Source organism: Equus przewalskii, chromosome 21, assembly GCF_037783145.1.
Source record: "Equus przewalskii isolate Varuska chromosome 21, EquPr2, whole genome shotgun sequence".
Lineage (NCBI taxonomy): Eukaryota > Metazoa > Chordata > Mammalia > Perissodactyla > Equidae > Equus > Equus przewalskii.
The window spans coordinates 46,148,248-46,169,009 of record NC_091851.1 but is presented as its reverse complement, the minus strand read 5'-3'; the positions used below and the strand labels follow the sequence as shown (position 1 = coordinate 46,169,009).

General features: G+C 41.6%; 2 protein-coding genes and 1 long non-coding RNA gene across 6 annotated transcripts in view; 1 reads left to right on the top strand and 2 right to left on the bottom strand.

Moving 5' to 3' along the window:
• The window catches only part of CDH26 (cadherin 26), a 48,640-nt gene extending 39,834 nt beyond the window's left edge, over positions 1–8,806 (bottom strand). For 2 of the 4 annotated variants that reach the window (XM_070589645.1, XM_070589647.1), the window contains exons 1-3: positions 8,354–8,806; positions 1,970–2,026; positions 812–916 (exon numbers count right to left, since the gene is read on the bottom strand). In XM_070589645.1, coding sequence (XP_070445746.1) covers positions 812–916; positions 1,970–2,026; positions 8,354–8,416 — 225 coding nt within the window. In that variant the 5' untranslated portion in view covers positions 8,417–8,806. The remainder of the gene's footprint in view (positions 1–811; positions 917–1,969; positions 2,027–8,353) is intronic. The other 2 variants (XM_070589646.1, XM_008526597.2) reach the window with 2 other exon arrangements.
• A 5,218-nt stretch (positions 8,807–14,024) lies between these two features.
• On the top strand, positions 14,025–15,240 carry LOC139078151 (uncharacterized protein C16orf52 homolog B-like). Its single transcript, XM_070588813.1, has one exon. The coding sequence runs from the start codon at positions 14,110–14,112 to the stop codon at positions 14,611–14,613; it is 504 nt and encodes a 167-aa protein (XP_070444914.1). The 5' UTR covers positions 14,025–14,109; the 3' UTR covers positions 14,614–15,240.
• A 3,860-nt stretch (positions 15,241–19,100) lies between these two features.
• On the bottom strand, positions 19,101–19,462 carry LOC139078118 (uncharacterized). Its single transcript, XR_011530884.1, has 2 exons — positions 19,336–19,462; positions 19,101–19,248 (listed from the first exon to the last, which is right to left on the bottom strand). It is a non-coding gene; the product is annotated as an uncharacterized lncRNA (long non-coding RNA).
• Between the last annotated feature and the right edge of the window lie 1,300 nt (positions 19,463–20,762).

The window sequence follows — 20,762 nt, the reverse complement described above, 5'->3', positions numbered from 1 at the left end:
TTGTGCAACCATCACCATGCTCCACCTCCAGAACTCCTTTCATCTTATAAAACTGAACCTCTGTACCCATTAAACAATAATTCCCCATTCTCTCCTTCACTCCAGGCCCAGACAACTACTATTCTACTTTCTCTCTTTTTTTAATTCTCCCTTTTCTCCCACTCCCAGGCCTCTGGTAACCACAATCTCCTTATTTTTTTTTTCGTGGCAGAGCTAGCTTTTACTTTTTATTTTTTTGGTGAGGAAGATTGGTCTTGAGCTAACATCTGTTGCCAATCTTCCTCTTTTTGCTTGAGGAAGCTTGTCCTTGAGCTAACATCTGCCCCAATCTTGCTCTATTTTGTATGTGGGACGCCACCACAGCATGGCTTGATGAGTGGTGCCTATGTCTGCTCTTGGGATCCAAACTCGCAACCCTTGGGCCACCGAAGCAGAGTACACAAAATTAACCACCAGGACACAAGCCAGCCCCCATCCTTATTTTTAAATAATGAATTTTTTTAAAAGACTCTGTATGGGCCAAATAAAACAGGCCTGCAGGCTGGAACTAACCAGCCTATTGCCATATGTGATTCTGGTTTTCTCAGCACACACTCACATGGAGAAGTGACTTGCCCAAAGTCACACCCTCAGGGAGAGGAAGACCGGGTTCTAGAACCAGACATCCCAAGGCCCACTGTAGGGTTCCTCCCGCCACTTCATTACTGGCCGCACTAGCACATGGCCTCTCAAGATGTAATCCTCCTGCCAAAAAGGGCACGCTCAATCAGAGAGGATGATGAGGGCCTTTCCTTGGGAGTAGCTGCCTTACCTCACCAACAAGTTTGGGAAAGGGTCCTGGGTCTTCCTCCTGCAGTTCCAAGGTGGTAATAATCCATCTTCTCTTGTATCGCCGTAGAGGCCGGTGGCTCTCTCCCTGGAAATTATGACAGTGACAGTGATGAGGAGGAGGATGGGGGTGATACTGGTTGGCACTGTCTAGTACTTGATATGCATTCTTTTTCTGATCGTCACAACAGCCTCCGATGCTTAGAAATTGAATGTCCCTGTTCTGTTAACAATTATAGAATCATTTCTAGGCTGTGGGGCATGTGCCACCAATGATTTTACATGGCTCATAAGCTAATTTTAGGGTCCATGCAAGCACAGCATTAAAAATCACTGCCTACTATGTGCTAACGCCTGTCCTATAGTAAACATGCAAATAGTTGTTGAATGACTGAGAAAGTTACTCCCTCTCTATTTATCTCTCCATCTTTCTGAAGTCATTGATGAGAAAGTCTCCATGCAGTGCTGATAGGTCTTTAATGCCTCTCTGTCTACTAATCTCTCTTGTAACAGAGACAGAAAGGGTCCGAGATTAGGGTCAGAGATTTGTCAGCAAGAGAATATAGATAGAATTTAACAACGTGGTTTTGTTTGTAGTATATATATTTTTTACAGTTACCATCTATTTATTACAAGTGAAGCTGGTTTCTAGCCACATTAATTTTTATCCACAAAAATGTAAGTTTTTAAAAAATTGCTTAATTAGAAAGTGAGTTGATCACAAGAACAACAGGAAGGAAATAGTCATAATACATCATGAGGATATGGCAAACACTCACGACGGTGGTGGTGCAGGACTGCATCCCCTGTGTCAACCCGCACTCACACAGTGGGAAATATTAAGTCCACTACATTTTAATCCCATAAAGAAGAAAATAGCATGGCTGGACCTCGAGGCTAGCACCGTGTGGTTGATTTCTGATGTTCACAGATTGATGAGCACATATTCCAATTAGACATAAAAGCATTATCTGCAATTCTCTGGCAGTCCCTCAAGATTCTAAAAGGTCACATCTAGTTACTAATTTATTTTCTGCCAACCAGATATTGACAGGGCACTCAAAAACTCGAACTTGCAATCCAGTCTCTGAGTAAAGTGTGGTCTCACTAGTTTATTAAGAAACTGACTCTTTAACCCCACCTTTGTTTGATTAGTACGACCATCCTCTTCTTGTTGGAAGCTGTTGACGATGTTGACCTTAAAAATAAGAACGACATTAATTAGTAGTGAAAATATTTATCAGAATCAGGTAGAAACTGCCTGAGGTCACACAAATCTTCTAGAACTAGAAAGAAAAATAGAAAAGAACTGCACTGAGTCTTGATAAATACAATTTCTTGCTCTTGACATCTCTATTCATAATTACCACTTCTCTTCTGTAACTATAGGAGAACTAACCAAAAGAATTCTGATATAGTATTACCAGTGTTAGGAACACTTAAAAAATCATAAAATGCTACTGCTAATTAATACAGTGGGAAATCAAACTGTCTATTCAGGATGAGCCCAAATGTATTTATATGTAAACTTGTGAAATGGCACCAAATGTTAACTGGTGTTGGGATTCAAGTGGGCTTTTTTTTTTTTTCCTGTTTTGTCTTTTATTTTTTTCCTCATTTTTAGACTTTCTCTTATAATAAGCAATAAAACAGTAGAACTTGGTACTTTAAATTTATGTAAAGATTTACATTGAGAATTATTTATTTATAATTTATATATTAACAATCTTCCTTCCCTCAAAAAAAAAAACACACTCATGTAAGATTGTTGAAATCGTTAGAGAAAAGCCCTGCAATGTATGTCAACACTAGTGCTAAACACGAATATGTGGGAGTGTGTGTGTTGACATCTATAGTTCCAGTTCATTTGTTTTTGCTGCTGTATAGCATTTCACTATATGAATAGAGGACAATTTATTTATCCATTTTCATGGTGATGGTCATTTAGATTACTTCTAGTTGTTTGTTATTACAAAAAAAAATGCTGTGGTAATAAACATTCACTATGTATAAATAAAATTTCTCTGGAGCAGCAGTTTTCAAAGTGTGGCTCACCAGGGTCCCTGCCCCCAGCAGAGAGCCCATGGGGCACACACTTTCATAAGAGTACTAAAGCATGATCGCCTATTTTACTGTGTGACACTTGCACTGATGGTACAAAACATTGGTGGTAAAACTGTCGATGCCTCAGCACCTTGAAGGCAGTGGCCCCGAACTCCACTAGCAGTTGCTGTATTCATCATCATGCATGTGCGGGGAAAGAAAAGAAAAAAAAAGCCAGTTTCATTTCAGAATGAAGTAATTGGTGAATTCACTGAGTTACTGAAATCATTTGAGAACTGATGAAGTAGTAAAAATTATTAATTTTATTACCTTGCCATATTTGAGTGTACATCATTTAAATGCTCTGTGTCACTAGATGGGAAGTCCCCATGAAACACCACTGCTGCATGTCACAGGAGAAGACGTGTCTCAAAGAAAAGCACTTGTGCGATTGTCAGAGTTTCCAGTTGAACAGATCACTTTTTTTTATGGAATGGCATTTTGCTTGAAAGAATGACTGACAAACTATGGTTGTGCAGCGCTGGGTATTTGAAAGATGGTTCTTTGATAATGACCAAAGGGAGCCTATCACTTCAAGAAAAACAATGGACAGTATCATGTGGCCGAAGATAAAATTTAAGCTTTCAAACAAAAACTAGAATTTGGAAAACTTATCTATGCTACTGTGAACATAACAGCTTCCCAATACTTAAAGATTTTCCTGATGATATCAGTGGAGATATTAATGAATGTGACTTTTTGATTTTGTAGAATGAAATACTTCAACATTTGGAAAATCTGCATAACTCAATGAACCAAGAGTTTCCTAATGATTAGCACATCGTTCCAAAATCCTGCACAGGTAAGAGTCATCCAAGATGAAAGAGAGACCAGTGGTTCTAACATAACAGAGTAAGGACAGTTTATTAATATGCTTTCAGATCCCACATTAAAGTAACCGTTAAGAAACTACCATTTGCTGAGTTTTAGTGTAAAATCAAAGAAGTATTCCACAATTATCTGCTCGAGGCTATTAAAATATTCCTCCCTTTCCATGTATATGTGTGAGGCGATAATTTCTTCACCTTAAGCAAACATCATTTATAACACACTGAATGTAGGATCAGAGAGGACAATCCGGCTATCTTCTTTGAAACCAGACATTCAACACATTTGCAAAAAATATAAAACAAGGCCACTCTTCAAACTAAATGGAATTTTTTAAAGTATGGCTATTTTTCATAAAAATAAGTGGTTTATATTAACGTGTAATGGGTTTATTATTGTTATCTTTAACGAATTGAGAAATATGTTTAAAATTTCCAAGTCTTAACTTCTAATGTGTAAGTATCAGTAAACACAACCCACCCAAGAAGAAGCTCTTTAGGGTCTCAGTAAGGCTGACGAGAGTAAGGCATCCTGAGAGTGAACAGTTTGACAACTGCTCTCTTGGAATTATACCTAGAACTCTCAGGACAAGGTGAGTGGTCATCAGCCCACTCAGATCCTGCCAGATCACCCTCCGTTGTGGTTGCCTTGTACCCATAAGGATCTATCCTCATTCCAGAGCACGTCACTGCGCTCTGAACTCTGTATTAGATAGTGACTTCATAGAAAATGAAGAAATGCTCTTCCTATGTTCATTTCCTGTGGTCAGCCACCCTCATGATGGGCGGGGGATATTATTGGGTTGTCTTGTTTTGTTAATGTCAAAGATAATGATAATAGTTGCTTCCTGCCACAGACTACACTTTTATCTATTTACCTAAAGGAAAAGAATTTTAAACTCTTCGAGTTCCAAAATCTCAAACATTGATTTATTCAGACGATGAATGCTTCTTGATTAATGTTGGTAATTTTAAATTAAGGGCCTAACCAGGCGTATAATTTTACAATGGAGAAAATCACGGTTCTTGCAAAAGAATGAAGGAATTCATTCCATTTCTAAAACAGGTGTATTTCCAGGGGCCCAGATCATTAACAAGGAATACGCTGAGATTTCATGTCCTCCTTGGCCTCAGTTTCCCCTATAAGTGAGGGTCTAAGACAGATGTCTTTAAGGGCCTTTTCAACATGAAAGTTCTGTAAGTTCACTTGACTCTGACTGCACATAAACGGCACAGCCAATAGCCACACAAGAGCCAGCTAAATTGCTGATGAAGAGGTTTAAAATGGCGAATGCTTACATTTTGCACAGAGATGCTTGAAATTCCACACCATTGTGTGTGTGCATGAGAGTCATTTCTCCTCCTTTATGCACGCCTTGGAAATTAACTTGAGATATCTCATCTGGATGATGCAGGAAGACTAGAAACTCTATTTGCTGAAATGATTTTGTAAGTACACTTATTGTATTTCTTATCCCTGCCAATTTTAGGCAGTTGGTCCAAAGAGGATACCATCCAACAGATTTACATAAGGCTTTGACAATGTGATGGGAGAGAAAACTTCCTAGTGGCTGCTGTCTCTGGCTACGGTGTCCACCTAACTATTTTATTGGAGTGTGGCAGGCAGGCATTTTATTGTAAGGTCCACCCTGCATGTCATTTGACAGACAGTGCTGGGCAGGGGGCGTGTAACCAGTACTGTTCAGGCTGGCCTGATTGAGCAGCCATGGCATCTTTAGGGGAAAATTATTTGAGTAAATGAAGCCTTTGTGTCTACAGAGGGTGCTAAAGAACTAATAAGCCTATATGGAAATAATTCTTTCCTGAAAATACTTCATTTTTTATTGCAAACCTGCATTCAAGGAGAATTTTTGTTGTTGTTGAGGTATAACTGACATACACCATTATATTAATTTCAGGTATACAACATAATGATTTGATATTTGTATATATTGCAAAATGATCACCACAATAAGTTGAGTCAATATCTTTCACCATTTGGTTATTTGTGTGTGTGTGATGAGAACTCTTAAGATTTACTCAGTTAACAGTTTTCAAATATGCAATACAGTATTATTAACTGTAGCCACCATGTTGTGCTTTTCTGTTGTTTTAAGCCATCGAGTTTGTGGTACTTAGGTATGGCAGCCGCAGGAGACGGCTACGCTTTCCAAATATGTTCTCTTCACAGAAGCTTGGGTGACCTTTTCACAGTGCAGATCTCATCACGTCACAGCATAAAACTGGGTTCCCAGGGCTCTTAGGACAGAGTCCAGCCTGCTCTGTCCCCGCTGAGCACTCAGCTCCCCCTCTGACCACACTCTCCCTCACCTTCTGCAATCACCAGCTCTGTCGTCCTTGAATGAGGAGGTTGAGGGAATTAATCAGTCAGAGCAGAAATGCTAACAATTTTTTTAAAGATAACTCAATTCAGAACTTTCAAGATTAAAAAACAGCAACAACAGCAACAAAACATAACAGATTTTGCTCACTGCCCGATTTTATTCTCTTCAGCCCTCCCTCCTCTCTGGTCTTGGAAGCCTGCCACAGCCCGAAGTTGAGGATACATGGGCTCTCAGGACTAGAAATGACCAAAGAGGGGAGCAGGACTCCCCTCCCATGGCTTGTCATTGAATCTGGAACAAAGGTGTAAACCAGCAGAAGAATCACAGCTTTGTCATTTACTTCACCTCAGGATGACACAGCAAGGGTGTGGGGATTTCAGAAGAAAACTGTTGCAGACATAACAGCTCTCCAGCAGAATGGGCACCAGTTTTAAATCTAGAGGTCAGAGGGGTGGGGAGTGGGTACCGGGTATGGATGTCAGAGATGGCTACAAGCCAACTTGGAGGGAAAGGAGAGGAGCAGAAAGGAATAAGTTACTTATAGCCAATTCGGCAATTCCACTGGGTGTAAAGGTCATTGCCCAGTTAAGAGTTCAGAATGCAGATTGCAAAAAACATCAGATTCCTATTGCATTACATTCTCTTAGTCTGTCTTGATCCCCTGGCATCAATATAAATCTGCTTTCACCAAACACTGAGTTACTACCCATAGTCCAATCCCCATGGCCCAGCCCCACCCAACATACCCTCAGACATGAATTAGCTTGCTAGGGTTCTGGGCTAATACAACAGGGAAGAGAATACATGATTGTTGTCTCATGAGACTAGTTAGGGGGAAGGGCAGGGGCAAGAGAAAGATGGGGACAGTGTTTCATTTGCAAAATATTCAAGTCCGTGCTAACATGGACTATTAAGGCAGTATTCCACAAAGTACTGGAGGAAAAATGAATGTGCTGTCTGGTTAAGAACATTCACAACTCAATATGGCAAAAAGGGACCAAGAAAACTCTCCAAACACCAAGCGACATTCCAAGCAAGGCTCCACTTTCAGAAGCAGAGATCCACTAGAGTGTGTGTGCCATAGATGGGGATTTTTTCCCATTTTGTTTACTGTTACACCCGCAGCACCTATTAAAGTGTCTGGCCTGGAGAAAGCATCCAATAAAAAGATTCAGCATGGGCACTGGAATGAATGTAGCCGACCATGTCACCGGCTAGAAAAACAGAAGGATGCAGACACAGGGCACATTGACTGAGCCTCTACTGTGCAGGCTCTTCTGTGCATTTCCTCATTTACTCTCAGCACCTCCGGGTACAAACATCAGGTGAAAAAAATGAGGCTTAACAAGGTCAAGTTAAAACCCTGGTGCCACACACCCAGATCAGCTCAATCAGAACCTCGGGGAGTGGCATCCAGGCATGGGGATTTTTGCAGTCCCTTGAAGAGTCCAGCTTGAACCAAGGTGAGGACTGAGGTCAGGTAGTTAGCCCAGATCCCCAGCCGGAAGTGGACGAACCCAGGTTAGGAAGCTAACCAGCCCAATCCAGATCCACAGCCTTTACTCCCAACCGCTGCACTGCCTCTGCCCTCGGCTGGTTTTACAAGACAGAACACAACAGCAATATGATAGCCTCATGATTCTCCCTCGCCATCTATAGAAATTTCAAGCATATGCACCATTAACTCGGTCCACTGTAAGTGCGAACGGAACAAGCCCGTATTTTTCTAATCTTGATTCCATTCCTCTTTTTGTATTCCCACTTGAGCAGTGGCCACTGGTGGGGGGCAGAGGCATTTAGCACCTGCATCCTTGTCAGTTTGCTCAAATTGTCTTTGACACGCACGGTTCAGATTTTTCGTCTTACATACAGCGTGAATGGAAGTATCATTAGGAAACGTGTGTGTGTTGATATAAACCTAAATAAGAATGGCACGTGCTATATAAACCAATCTTAAGACAATTTGTCTTATCTCACCCCCACCAGTCCCCAAAACAGATTGTGACCCTAAACCCCTCCTAGGTATAAATTCTGGAGCCCCCACTGCCTACGCCATGCTAAAGATATCCAGCCCCCTCACTCTCAGCTGCACATCTCCACTCCTAGCCAATCTCATCCAGATCACATTCAATTGCTCCCCTCCCTCCCTTTATCTAGAAGGAGCAAAGTTCACTTGACCTGTGTTTTCAGTTCCCAGCACGGGGCATGCAAATCCCAAGCGCCAAGTTTTGGGTACCAGTCCCGGCTCACCTGCAGCACCAACAGCAGCAGCACTAGAAGCAGCAGCAGCGAAGTGTGGCTACTGGAGCTCATGCCCTTGCGGGGATGACCAAGACACGCTCAGAGCCTGAAGGTGGTGGCAAGTCCTGGGCTGGACGTCCCACTCGGAGCCAGGCACTGTCCTTCCTGGCGGGGCCTTCTCCAATCACTCTCAGGTTACTTTGTCCCAGACTGTCTCATCTCAACTTCCTCCTCCCCTCTCCTTGGCCCTTCTTGCATTTATCTGAGTGGGGTTCTCGTGTTTATCAGAGAGGGGCGGGCTGAGACTTAAGCTTTAATCTCAATAGTGACAAACAGAGTTCCTAGGAAGGGAGTGGAGGAAAATAAACTGCCATAGCAACAAGTGGACGCAGGCTGAGGATCTGACCCCAAAGGATTAAGGCTGAGTCAGAGGAACCCGAAACCAGCCTTCAAGGGAATGTGGGGGTTTTGTTTCTTTCTTTGTGTTTAGTTCCAAATTAAATGTCCAATAAGCTCTCTTTGTAGCAGGATATTTTAATGACTATTTCCTATAACCCCTATCATTTGAAACTAAGGAACTAGAAAAGGCCTTCAGGAAAGAATAACTTTATTAAGGAGAGAATGGAAAGAAGGAAAGAGAGAGAGAGAGCGAAAGAGAAAGAGAAAGAAAGAAGGAAAAAGAAAAGCGCCTTTCACTTTCCAAAGCACTAAGAATGTTTATCTCAGCCATGTCTCAGGGCTCTGGGGTTTATAGACTTTTTCTACAAAAATCTCTTTTAAGCTTAGATGGATCTGCCTTTTTGAGTTCGGGATTAAAGTAGGAGGGAGGAGAGAGGGGAAGGAGACTCCCTCTGGTAGGAGTCTTTGCATCAGAATTCCAAAAAAAGGACATTGGGCTTCTCCTACATCAATACTTAGGTTGCAATGACTGTGTTTAAAACAAAATCTGAGATCCATTAACCTGATGATCTTAACATGTGGCCTTGTTTAAAATAGTAAACAGTTCTTTAGCAGACGAAATAGAAGGCAAACTTTCTTGTCTTACTGTACATTTATAGCTCTATGAGATGCTGCTGAACATTTTCATTTGAATAGTTTATTACCTTAATCCGAATTGATAGCTTATTATTGAAAAGAGTAATAAATGTGGTTTTAAGGTCTCTCGCTATTTCCTGTGCATAAAGAGAAACACAATAATTATTGAATCTACAACTTTGGCTTATTTTTGAAGCAGATATTTTTATTCCATGGTAGTCCATTGAAAAATTTGAGATATCTCATCAAGATAGTAGTGTAGGTGGACTCTGAACCCACTTCCTCCCATGAACACCACCAGGTCACAACTATTCTTGGAAAAGTTAACCCGAAGAGAGAACTGAAAACAGGATAAAAATAACTCTCACAACAAAGGAAGGTCCCAACTGAGGCAGAAAGAGGCAGAAATTCCTTTTGGAGAGAAATAAAGCCACCTTCACAAGCTGTGGAGCTTCACAGCCAGCCAGGCGGGAGCCACCCTAAGGCACACAGCCTTCCCTGGAGGAGTGGGGACCTGAGTGGGGGTACATTACCACTATAAGCATCCTTCAGACTCAGCACAACTGAGATGAGTGTCATACTATCTGGCTTTGCTGGCTATTAACTGCAACAGGGGAATACCCCCAGAAAAGCTATCCACATAAGCAGAATAAAGCCAGCTCTTAAATGGCCCACACACAAATTCACCCGTCTCAGAGAGCAACCTAAAATCACCAGAAAAAAAGGTACACAGTCTTTTGGTGAAAAGAGACTCACCTGGTAGGCTCTGGGTGCATCTCGGTGAGAGGTGAGACCTCTCCAGAGGCGGAGATGTTGGTGGCAGCTATTGTTGTGACTTAGTACAGGCATGTTGACACAGATGCTGGCAGACTCCATTGGAGTTCTTCCTCTGGCCTGTTTGCCCAGGGGTAGGCCACACCCACTAGAATGAAGATTTAATCCAGTTCAGCCAGGGCAGGAAGCCCACCCTAGGGACAGGCCCAACCCAACAGAAACCCCTCAGGCTACTTGTCAGCCAGCATAGACTGGGTGCCTTGATCCTCTACAGGCTGGTAAGTGTATCCACCTCTGTGGGCCAGGGCCTGTGTGAGGACCAGGTGAGCTGTGGTGGGTGTTGGTGGAGAGGTGGGGTGATGGTGGTGGGGCAACTGGGTATGCTCCAGGGGGTCAGGAAGTGTGCATGGGCCAGGACTGTGTTGACAGTGTGTGTGGACCTGTGGGGTTTGGGGTTCTCAGTGGCAGAAGACCTGAGCTTCACAAACAGCCACAAGGGGGATCGGTCCTGCCTTCCAAAGCCTGAAACAATTGAGTGCTCCCAAGCCTAGGGCCAGCCCCACTCAGCTGCAATCCTAAGAGAGCTGACAAAAACCTTTCAGGCCTGAGGCCTACAGCAACTGCAAGCTCCTGAGCCTAGCAACCAGCCACACTGGGTGCCTACTCAATTAACAGGAAAAGTGCAACAGGAGTATACTATTAGACCTTATAGCCAATTGTGTTGGGGCTCCCCAAACTCGATTTACAAACAGCTGGCCACAGAGGGAAAGCCTAGACTCCCTGGGTACCTGCAGGAAGAGCAACCCTGCCACAGCAGGACACAAGTAGCACACAAAGGGGTCACTTCTGGATCATTTGGACTGGTGATGAGAGGGAAGCACACTGCTGGGCCTCAAAAGGCATCTCTTACATAAGGCCACTTCTCCAAGATCAGGAGACATAGCTGATTTGCCTAATACACAGATATAAGCACAGAGAAACAGGCATAAGAGGAGGCAAAGGAATACATTCCAAGCAAAGGAACAGGACAAAACCCCAGAAAAAGAACTAAATGAAACAGAAATGAGCAATCTACCTGACAAAGAGTTCAAATAAAAACTCACAAGGATGCTCACTGATCTTGGGAGAAGACTGGATGGACACAGTAAGAACATCAACAAAGAATTGGAAAATATAAAAAAAGAACCAATCAGAAATGAAGAATATGATACTGGCAATGAAAAATTCACTAGAGGGACTCAATAGCAGAGTAGATGATACAGAAGAATGGATCAGTGAGCTGGATGAAAGACTAGAGGAAATCACCCAAAAAGAACAGATAAAAGAAAAAAGAACTGAAAAGAAAGAGAACAGTCTAAGGGAACTCTGGGACAACATCAAGTGCACTAACATACATATTACAAGTGTCCAAGAAGGAGAAGAGACAGACAAAGGGGCAGAAAATCTATTTGAAGAAATAATAGCTGAAAACTGTCCTAACCTGAAGAAGGAAACAGACATCCAAGCACAGGAGGCACAGAGGGCACCAAACAAGATAAACACAAAGAAGTCCACATCAAGACACATTATAATTAAAATGCCCAAAATTAAAGATAAAGAGAGAATCCTAACAGCTGCAAGAGAAAGGCAACAAGTGACATACAAAGGAAAGCCCATAAGGATATCGGTGGACTTCTCAGCCAAAACCCTACAGGCTAGGAGAGAATGACACAACTGAAAGTGCTGAAAGGAAAAAACCTACAGCCAACAATACTCTATCCAGCAAGGTTATCATTCAGATTGGAAGGAGAGATAAAGAGTTTCCCAGACAAGCAAAAATTAAAGGAGTTTATCACCAAGAAACCAGATCTACAAGAAATTCTGAAGGGATTTATTTAAGTGGGAAAGAGAAGACAACAAATAAGGATAAGAAAATTATCCAAAAAAAAAAAAAAAAGGCCATAAAATCACTGGTAAAGGCAAAAATACAGTAAAGGTAGCAGATCAACCACCTATGAAGATAATATGAAGGTTAAATGACAAAAGTACTAAAATTACCTATTTCGATGATAAAAATGTAATGGATAGAAACACACAAAATAAGAGTTCAAAAATCTAAAATGCGGGAGGAGGAGAGTAAAAGAGAAGAGCTTTTAGAAAGAGGTCAAACTAAAGAGAATATCAACTCAATGTAGATTGCTATATATGTAGAATACTAGATATGAACCTCATGGTAATCACAAACCAGAAACCTATATTAAGTAAACAAATAAATAAGAGGAAAGAAATCAAACATATTACTAGAGAAAGCCATCAAACCACAAGGGACGAGAGTAAGAGGAGAAGAAAGGTACAGAGAAGAACTACTAAAATGCTCAGAAAAAAAAGTAAAAAATGGAAATAAATACATTTTTATCAATAGCTACTTTAAATGTCAACGGACTAAATGCTTCAATCAAAAGGCATAGGGTGGCCCACTGGATAAAAAAAACAAGACCCATATACATGCTGCATACAAGAGACACACTTCAGACCTAAAGACACTCACAAACTGAAAGTGAAAGGATGGAAAAAGATACTCCATGTAAATGGCAAAGAAGAGAAAGCTGGGGTGGCAATACTTATATCAGACAAAATAGACTTTAAATCAAAAACTGTAACGAGAGACAAACAAGGGCACTACATAATGACAAATGGAACAATCCAACAAGAGGATATAATGTTTGTAAATATCTATGCACCCAACATAGGAGCATCTAAATATATAAAGCAGTTATTAACAGACATAAAAGGAGAAATAGACAGTAACACAATAATAATAGGGGACTTTAACAATCCACTTACACCAATGGATAGATCATCCAAACAGAAGATCAATAAAGAAGCAATGACCTTAAACAATACATTAGACCAGATGGACTTAGTAGATATATAGAGAACATTCCATTCAAAAACTGCAGAATACACATTCTCTTCAAATGCACACGGAACATTCTCCAGGATTGATCACATATTAGGCCACAAAACAAGTCTCAATAAATTTAAGAAGACCAAAATAATACCAAGCATCTTTTCTGACCACAAAGGTATGAAACTAGAAATCAACTACAGGAAGAAAATCAGAAAAGCCACAAAAACGTGGAGATTAAACAAAATGCTACTGAACAACGATTGGGTCAAGGAAGAAATAAAACAAAAAACCAGAAAATACCTGGAGACAAATGAAAACGAAATTACGACATGCCAAAATCTATGGGATACAGCAAAAGCAGTTCTAAGAGGAACATTTATAGAAATTCAGGCCCACCTCATCACACAAGAAAAATCCCAAATAAACAATCTAACAGTGCACCTAAAGGAACTGGAAAAAGAAGAAGAAACAAAGCCAAAAGTCAGCAGAAAGAAGGAAATGATAAAAATCAGAGCAGAAATAAACAAAATAGAGACTAAACAAACAATAGAAAAAAACAATGAGACCAAGAGCTGTTTCTTTGAAAAGATAAACAAAATTGACAAATCTTTAGCTAGACTCACCAAGGAAAAAAGAGAGAAGGCTCAAATAAATAAAATCAGAAATGAAAGAGAAGAAATTACAATGGACACCTCAGAAATACAAAAGATTATAAGAGAACATTTTGAAAAGCTATACGCCAACAAATTGGATAACCTAGAAGAAATGGATAAATTCTTAGAATCATACAACCTTCCCAAACTGAATCTAGAAGAAGTAGAGAATTTGGATAGACCAATCATCAGTAAGGAGATCGAAACAGCAATCAAAAACTTCCCAAAAAAGGTGCGGGCCGCGCCGCGGCTGCTGGTCCCGGGCGCGCGGAGGGCGCGGGCGGCGCGCGGGGGCCGAGGGGGCGCGAGGCGGCGGCGCGGGGACTCCGGGCCCCGGCGGCGGCCCATGGGGCGGGAGGCGTGAGGCCGCGGCCTGCCCGGGGCTCGGGGGGTGGGGGGAGCGGGGCGGGGAGATGGATAAACTGACCATCATCTCAGGATGTCTCTTTCTGGCCGCCGATATCTTCGCCATCGCCAGCATCGCCAACCCGGACTGGATCAACACCGGGGAGTCGGCGGGAGCACTCACTGTGGGCCTTGTGCGACAGTGTCAAACAATCCATGGACGAGACCGGACGTGCATCCCACCTCGGCTTCCCCCAGAGTGGGTCACCACACTGTTTTTTATCATCATGGGAATCATTTCATTGACTGTCACATGTGGTTTGCTGGTGGCTTCCCACTGGCGAAGAGAAGCTACAAAATATGCTCCATGGATAGCATTCACTGGAATGATCCTTTTCTGTATGGCTGTCCTAATATTTCCGATAGGATTTTACATCAATGAAGTTGGAGGTCAACCTTATAAATTACCCAACAACACAGTAGTTGGGTCATCATATGTACTTTTTGTCTTATCAATTTTCTTTATAATAGTAGGACTTCTATTTGCTGGCAAAGTTTGTTTACCAGGCTGATGAATGTCTAAATTGCTTGACTCTTTTATTATTTTTTATTTTATTTTATTTTTTTACTTTTGGAGAGTTGGGAGGACAAAAGCAAGGCATCTGAGAAGTCCTCTCGGAGGAAGATGCTTAGATGAAACTGATGGTGAAAGAAAAAAAAAATGCTTTGATTTGTTCTCACTATGCACTTTGGATTTAAAAACAAAAAGTGAGGCGAGCCTTTTCCGTAACCAAATACAGACAATATTGACTAAATCTCCTGAGCATATTCAGGCAGTTAGGTCTGCACTGTGATAGCAACCTAGTGAAGGAGAATGCTTTATACTGAGAGCATGTGGCCCTCTGTGATTCTGTTGTTCTGTTTTTAATGTCTAATGATTCATTTGAGAAAAACAAGTCTAATTAGTTATGAATCATGGTGGACCAGAGGGTTGCAAGAGAAGTTCATGTGGGGCTGGCCTCACCTCCTAAGAAATTAGTGTTCACAGCTTCATTGTAATGGTATGAGCCTTTGGCACCAGAATGGATTGCCGTTGCATTACTGCACCAAGAAGCCAATAGATCAAAACTTCTTTGCTAAAATGTATGTAAAAATTCTGAAATTCCCTATTCTCTGTGTGCAAAAAAAAAAAAATCAAACACTAAGAAATATGTTGTTGGGGTGGGTGGGTGGGGGAAATGTTCCTTATATTTATATAAATATATATATATATAATATTAAAAAAAAAAAAAAAAACACCTCCCAAAAAATAAAAATCCAGGAACAAACGGCTTCCATGGTGAATTCTACCAAACACTCAAAGAAGACTTAATACCCATCCTTCTCAAACTCTTCCAAAAAAATTGAAGAGGAGCGGAGGCTTCCTAACTCATTCTAAGAAGCCAACAGTATCCTGATACCAAAACCAGACAAGGACAACACAAAAAAAGAAAATTACAGGCCAACATCACTGATGAACACTGATGCAGAAATCCTCAACAAAATACTAGCAAATTGAATACAACAATACATTAAAAATACCATACACCATGATCAAGTGGGATTTATTCCAGGAATGCAGGGGATAAAACCAATGACAAACAAACACATAGCAACAGAGATTGGATTGGTGGTTATGAGAGGGGAAGGGGGGAAGGAGGAGGGTGAAAGGCCTGATCAGGCGCAGGCATGTGGTGATGGACTGTAATTAGTATTTGAGTGGTGAACATGATGTAATCTACACAGAATTCGAAATATATTATGATGAACACCTGAAAGTTATATAAAGTTATAATCCAATTTTACTGCAAAAAAGTTTATTTTTTTTTAAAAGAAAAATTTGATTAAGTTGGAATCACTAATTCAAAATTTACAGGTCAGGTAAACTAAACCATGGTGAATGTTTTTTTGGGGGTGGGGGGAAGATGCTAGTCGAGCACCCCTAATGCTAGAATAATGTTGAGGATGATAATACTCAGCAAGAAGGACAATGTGATGACCTTCAGAGATCTGGGGAGGGGCTGTGGGCTGCTGGTGAAGGTTTCCACTTTTACATTTGCTTCAAGTTGAAAAAATTTGGTATTCTAACAGGTTAAAAGCAACCATATTTTCAATATCCTCAAACATTTAAAATAACTGAGCTAGAAGCCAGTTTCCCATAAAGCATCCCTTTCTCAGTTAGGCTGTGGGTCCTGGTGACTCTGGGCTTCACCTGCTTCTTAGGTGAGTCTGAGCTAGAAGATGTCACAGTTCCCTTTCTGTTTTGAGTATCTTTGACTCCAGATGATCTTGTGTTTCTGCGTCCTTAAAAGTGCAGTAATACATTATAGCCACAAGGTGGCAGCTCCCAGCTCAATGTACACTGATAAATGGAGAAATGTGATTGCTTGTGAGATAAGTTACATGACAACTAAAAGGAAGGCGTAAGCCACGATTAATTATCTAGATTCAGCATTCTCACCTTGGGTATGTGGTGCCCAACCCACCTCAATACTGAGTATTTTTTTAATAATGACAAATGCATCATGAGTGCTTCTAAGGAAGGATTAATTTGTCTTGAATTATCCATGTCAACAAAGGTTCCTACAAATGCCAGGCACTTGCTAAGTTTCATTTTCAGGGCTGTTAGTCAAGACAACTTGAAAATGTTCATATGCCATCTTTTCAGGGAAAAGCATGTTGCATGGAAGGTTTCTACTCACCCAGGAATTGGTGAGTAGGGCCCTTAACTGAGAATAAAGAAGCATAAAATTCACAACATTCTACAAAGAGCCACCAACGATTGGGGCCAGACACCTCAGGACTCCCAAGAATATGGCAGAACTGATGCTGTCACCCCCAACCTGCATCGCAGGCCAGTCTCCCCTCTCCCACCGCCGCCCGTCTATGAAAGGAGTCTGAGGAGGAAGAGGGTGTCGGCTGCCTTCTTCAAGCCTCATTTGCAGTAAGAGCTGGTTCCCCCCAGCCCACTGGGGCGAGATGGGGTGCTTCCTTTCCACTGATTTCCACTGATTCAGGGAAATCAATGGATTGGACTTTCCCAGTGAGTGGAATGGGAGCGTCAAGAGAATCACTGGTAACAGTGATGGTGACTGCAAGATGGAGAAGCTGGCGTCCCATCTTGGCTCAGACTCCTGCTTGGATGGCGGTCTGGCTGACCAGGTCTTGTGCCCAGCTGAGAAGAAGGGAATTGTGGTGACAGCAGGGCTTAGAGAAGGATAACAGAAAAGTACTCAACACTTCTTCCATTTGGCATGGTGAAGAGACTGAATTTCTCAAATAAGCCAAGTAAACATCCAACAGGGGAAGTGGTTGGCGTGAGCCTTCTTCCTGCCTGCCCCTAGAGGGATACTGCAGGGTGGAGAGGTGGAGGGCAGAGCACAGACTTGGAGAGAGGCCCAGCATTTGAACATTTGGATGCCTTCTCCACAGAGGTGAACCAACCTCAGTGAAAGCCTGGAAGAGTGGCCTGTGAGAGAGGAAACACAGGTGCTTTTCCCATCCCTTTTCTTTGTCCCAGGCACTGGAGGATCCAGAGCCTGGGGGGAGGGGGCATGTCCCAGGGGCGAATCACAGCCAGGCCCTTGGGGTGGGAGGTGGAGAGGAAGGGCAGGCAGAGGGCAGGCCGAGCCCTCCTCCTGCTCACACACTAAGCCGGGCTGGGGATGGGGAGGAGATTCACTTTACATCCAGGTTGACCTTGACATTTTTAAACTGGATGGCTTCACCAACTGAAGTGCCTAGAGAATGTGTCCAGGATGGTACTGGGGGATAAACAGCATGGTTGAAAACTCAGATTAGGAAAAAACTAAATGGACCATGTTTAGACCCCCACTGGGTTGAGACCTCTCCCTGTATGCCCACTCATATAAAATTTATTTTACGGTCAAATGATTCTGAATTCAAGCTCCTGTCTCTTCACAGTCACAAGAAAACTTAAATTTCTCAGAATAGTCTCGAGTAGAGTGAAGGGAAAAAAAAGAAACCTCAAGGAAGGACTGTGCTTCCGGTCACAGGGAAGTGGTTCCCACAAGCCCAGCCCCACCATACGGAATGACCACCTTTCATGAAAAATAAAACAACCACCTAGAGGCACTGGAGACTGACCAAAGACAGGCATAAACCAGAGGGCCGGGTGCCTGGGAGAGGCAGGCAGGTGGAGGGATTCACAGGGCGCAGAGAGCAAGATGTTAACTGTAGGCTCCAGGTGGTGAGCACGTAGGCATTCACTGCACAAGTCCTTCAACTATTCAACTACTGCATTTATAATACAATCTTGGGGAAAAAAATCAGAAAAGTGAATTTGACTCCAGCAGTGAAAAGTCCAAGTTATTATTAAGTGTAGTTTCACCCCACTATTTACCATTGCATATCTGGTTGTACCCCAATATCTAACATGCGCAAGAGCTGAAGGTCATCAGACTTGACGTGAGAATAAAATAGTTCATCACTTGTATTTTGACTTATTTCAATGACTAAGAAGTGTTTGTCTCTTCTGTTTGATGCTGTAGTAGCCACAGGGGTTGATCAGAAAGGGTGCTTCCTTATGCGTTAGTATTTTGAGTCAGCCACCAAGAGCTGGCCAGAAAATTTCATTTGAGAAATTTTAATCTCTTGCACCTATTTGTTCAACTAGTAGTTGTAGATGAGCAATTAGGGAAAAAAATGCTGCCAAATATGACAGATTGTAACTTTTTTGCTTTTTGCAAGTATATTCTAATACTAATAATATTGATAGTAGAATTACCAAGATTTTCTTCAGTCATTTATGTAAATAAATGTTTTTAGGCTTTTTTTAGTGAAGGAGAAGGAGAGAAAGATTTGAGTCTCTTTAGTTTATCTTCCCACATCAAAACCACCCTGTAGAGGTGAAAATACATACTTCTTTTTTTAATTAGAATATCTTCAATTAAACTTGGCAGATCATTCATTTCACTATTGCGTAAGATTTATAAGTAAAAAGCATTTCATTGCAGTATTTAGAAAAACTGGACAACATAGGAAAAAAGCAAAGCCTTCCTTTTCTTTCTCCTTCTTTATTAAGGCAGACGTCTTGAGAGAGAGTTTAAGGAAAAGCTTGGTGACCGGTAGTGGTGACCCTTCTAAACCTGGCCAAAATGATGGCATGAGTGAAAAGGTCAGCTGAAGGCAGAAGGAGTTTTCCATACCTGGAGGTTAAAATAGAAGATTATGAATGTAAGAAAAATGTGCTCATAGCGCACGTGTCCTAAGAAACCTCACTCCTCAGCACTTACTTGCAGCACAGATTACAGTGGCCATAAATCACTTATTTTAGTGACCTCTTCTTGAGGCAAAGAGCCAGCCAAGTGCCTTTAAGCCCTGGAGAAAGCAGACAGAGATCAGCAAAAGACTGTTAGTGGCCAAAGCGTGGAGAGGAGAGCGGCCTAGCCAGTGAAATACTGTCAAAGCAGTCCGTTCAAACTTGAGACTTTTAAGTGCTGTAAAAGCAGGTTTCTCAAACATTAACTGACAAGGATCTAGTTAAAATGCAGACTAATCCTGTAGAGGAGGCAAATTTTTACCTCACTCTGTTAGGGTCCTTTTTGGCTGAGCCTGCGAATTAAATTGACATAAGACATCAACAGGAGAAAAGCATACCAATGTATTGAATACAAGTTTTACGTGACCCAGGAGCCTTCATAAGGACTGAAGACCCAGTGGAATGGGGAAGCCTACTTGCTTTTGTATGAGGTTGAACAAAGAGAAGCAATTGTGGAAAGGTGAACTATGTAGGGAGGCCTGAGGAAGACAGTTATTTTAACCAATAAAACTTGTAGAGAATGCTCTCGGTCTCAACTTCTCGTCCTTGATGATAAGAACCTTACTTTCCTTGTGGTCTAGGGAAGACATCTTTCATATAAGAATTTCATCTCCTCCTTTAAAGAAAAAGAAGAAAGTTAAGAGTGTTTTTCGTGTATTTCAAGTGCTGTTTTTCAAGTGCCTTTAACCCAAAATAGTCAATATGCCAGAGTGGCATATTTTGGGGCAGATTGTTCTGAACTCCTTCACATTCAATAGGTCTGAGGCAGGGCTCACGATTTGAGTAGCAAGGCATACGACTGTGCTTGCTGGATGTAATCTAAAGTTAAATATGCATCATTAGTTTTCTCTAAAATGTCATTCGACATAGGACAATTATATCCATGACTATCCTATTTTTTAAATTCCATATATATTTTCCAGTGTTATCACAGTTAATCCCTTAAATATCAAATTGCTGAGGACAGGGATATGCAAATCGTATTTTTTGAAACAGGTGTCTCTGTGAACATTTTAATAAATTAACAATGTATGTTCCTTTCTTGAACATAATACTATGCTAGATATAGTGTTTTATGACATTAAAGTAATTAAACAAGGAGGCCATTAGATGAGGTCGTAGTCTATGTAAGCAAACCAAAACCTAAACCAGAGTCAATTCCCATCAATGCCTCAAGGATGAGAAGAGCAACCAATCACAAACAGCCAAGGAGGCTTTCCCAAATAATGCAACCACTTAAGCCAGCGCCATCAAATCATCTCCTCGCTTCTGCATCTTCTCTATAAGAGCCTTGCGGAGTCTTCTAACCACTTCTGGTTTGCCACTGCTCGATTCAAATTGATTTTTGCTCAAATACAGTTAAAATTTTTAATACGCCTCAGTCTATCTTTTAACAATGAG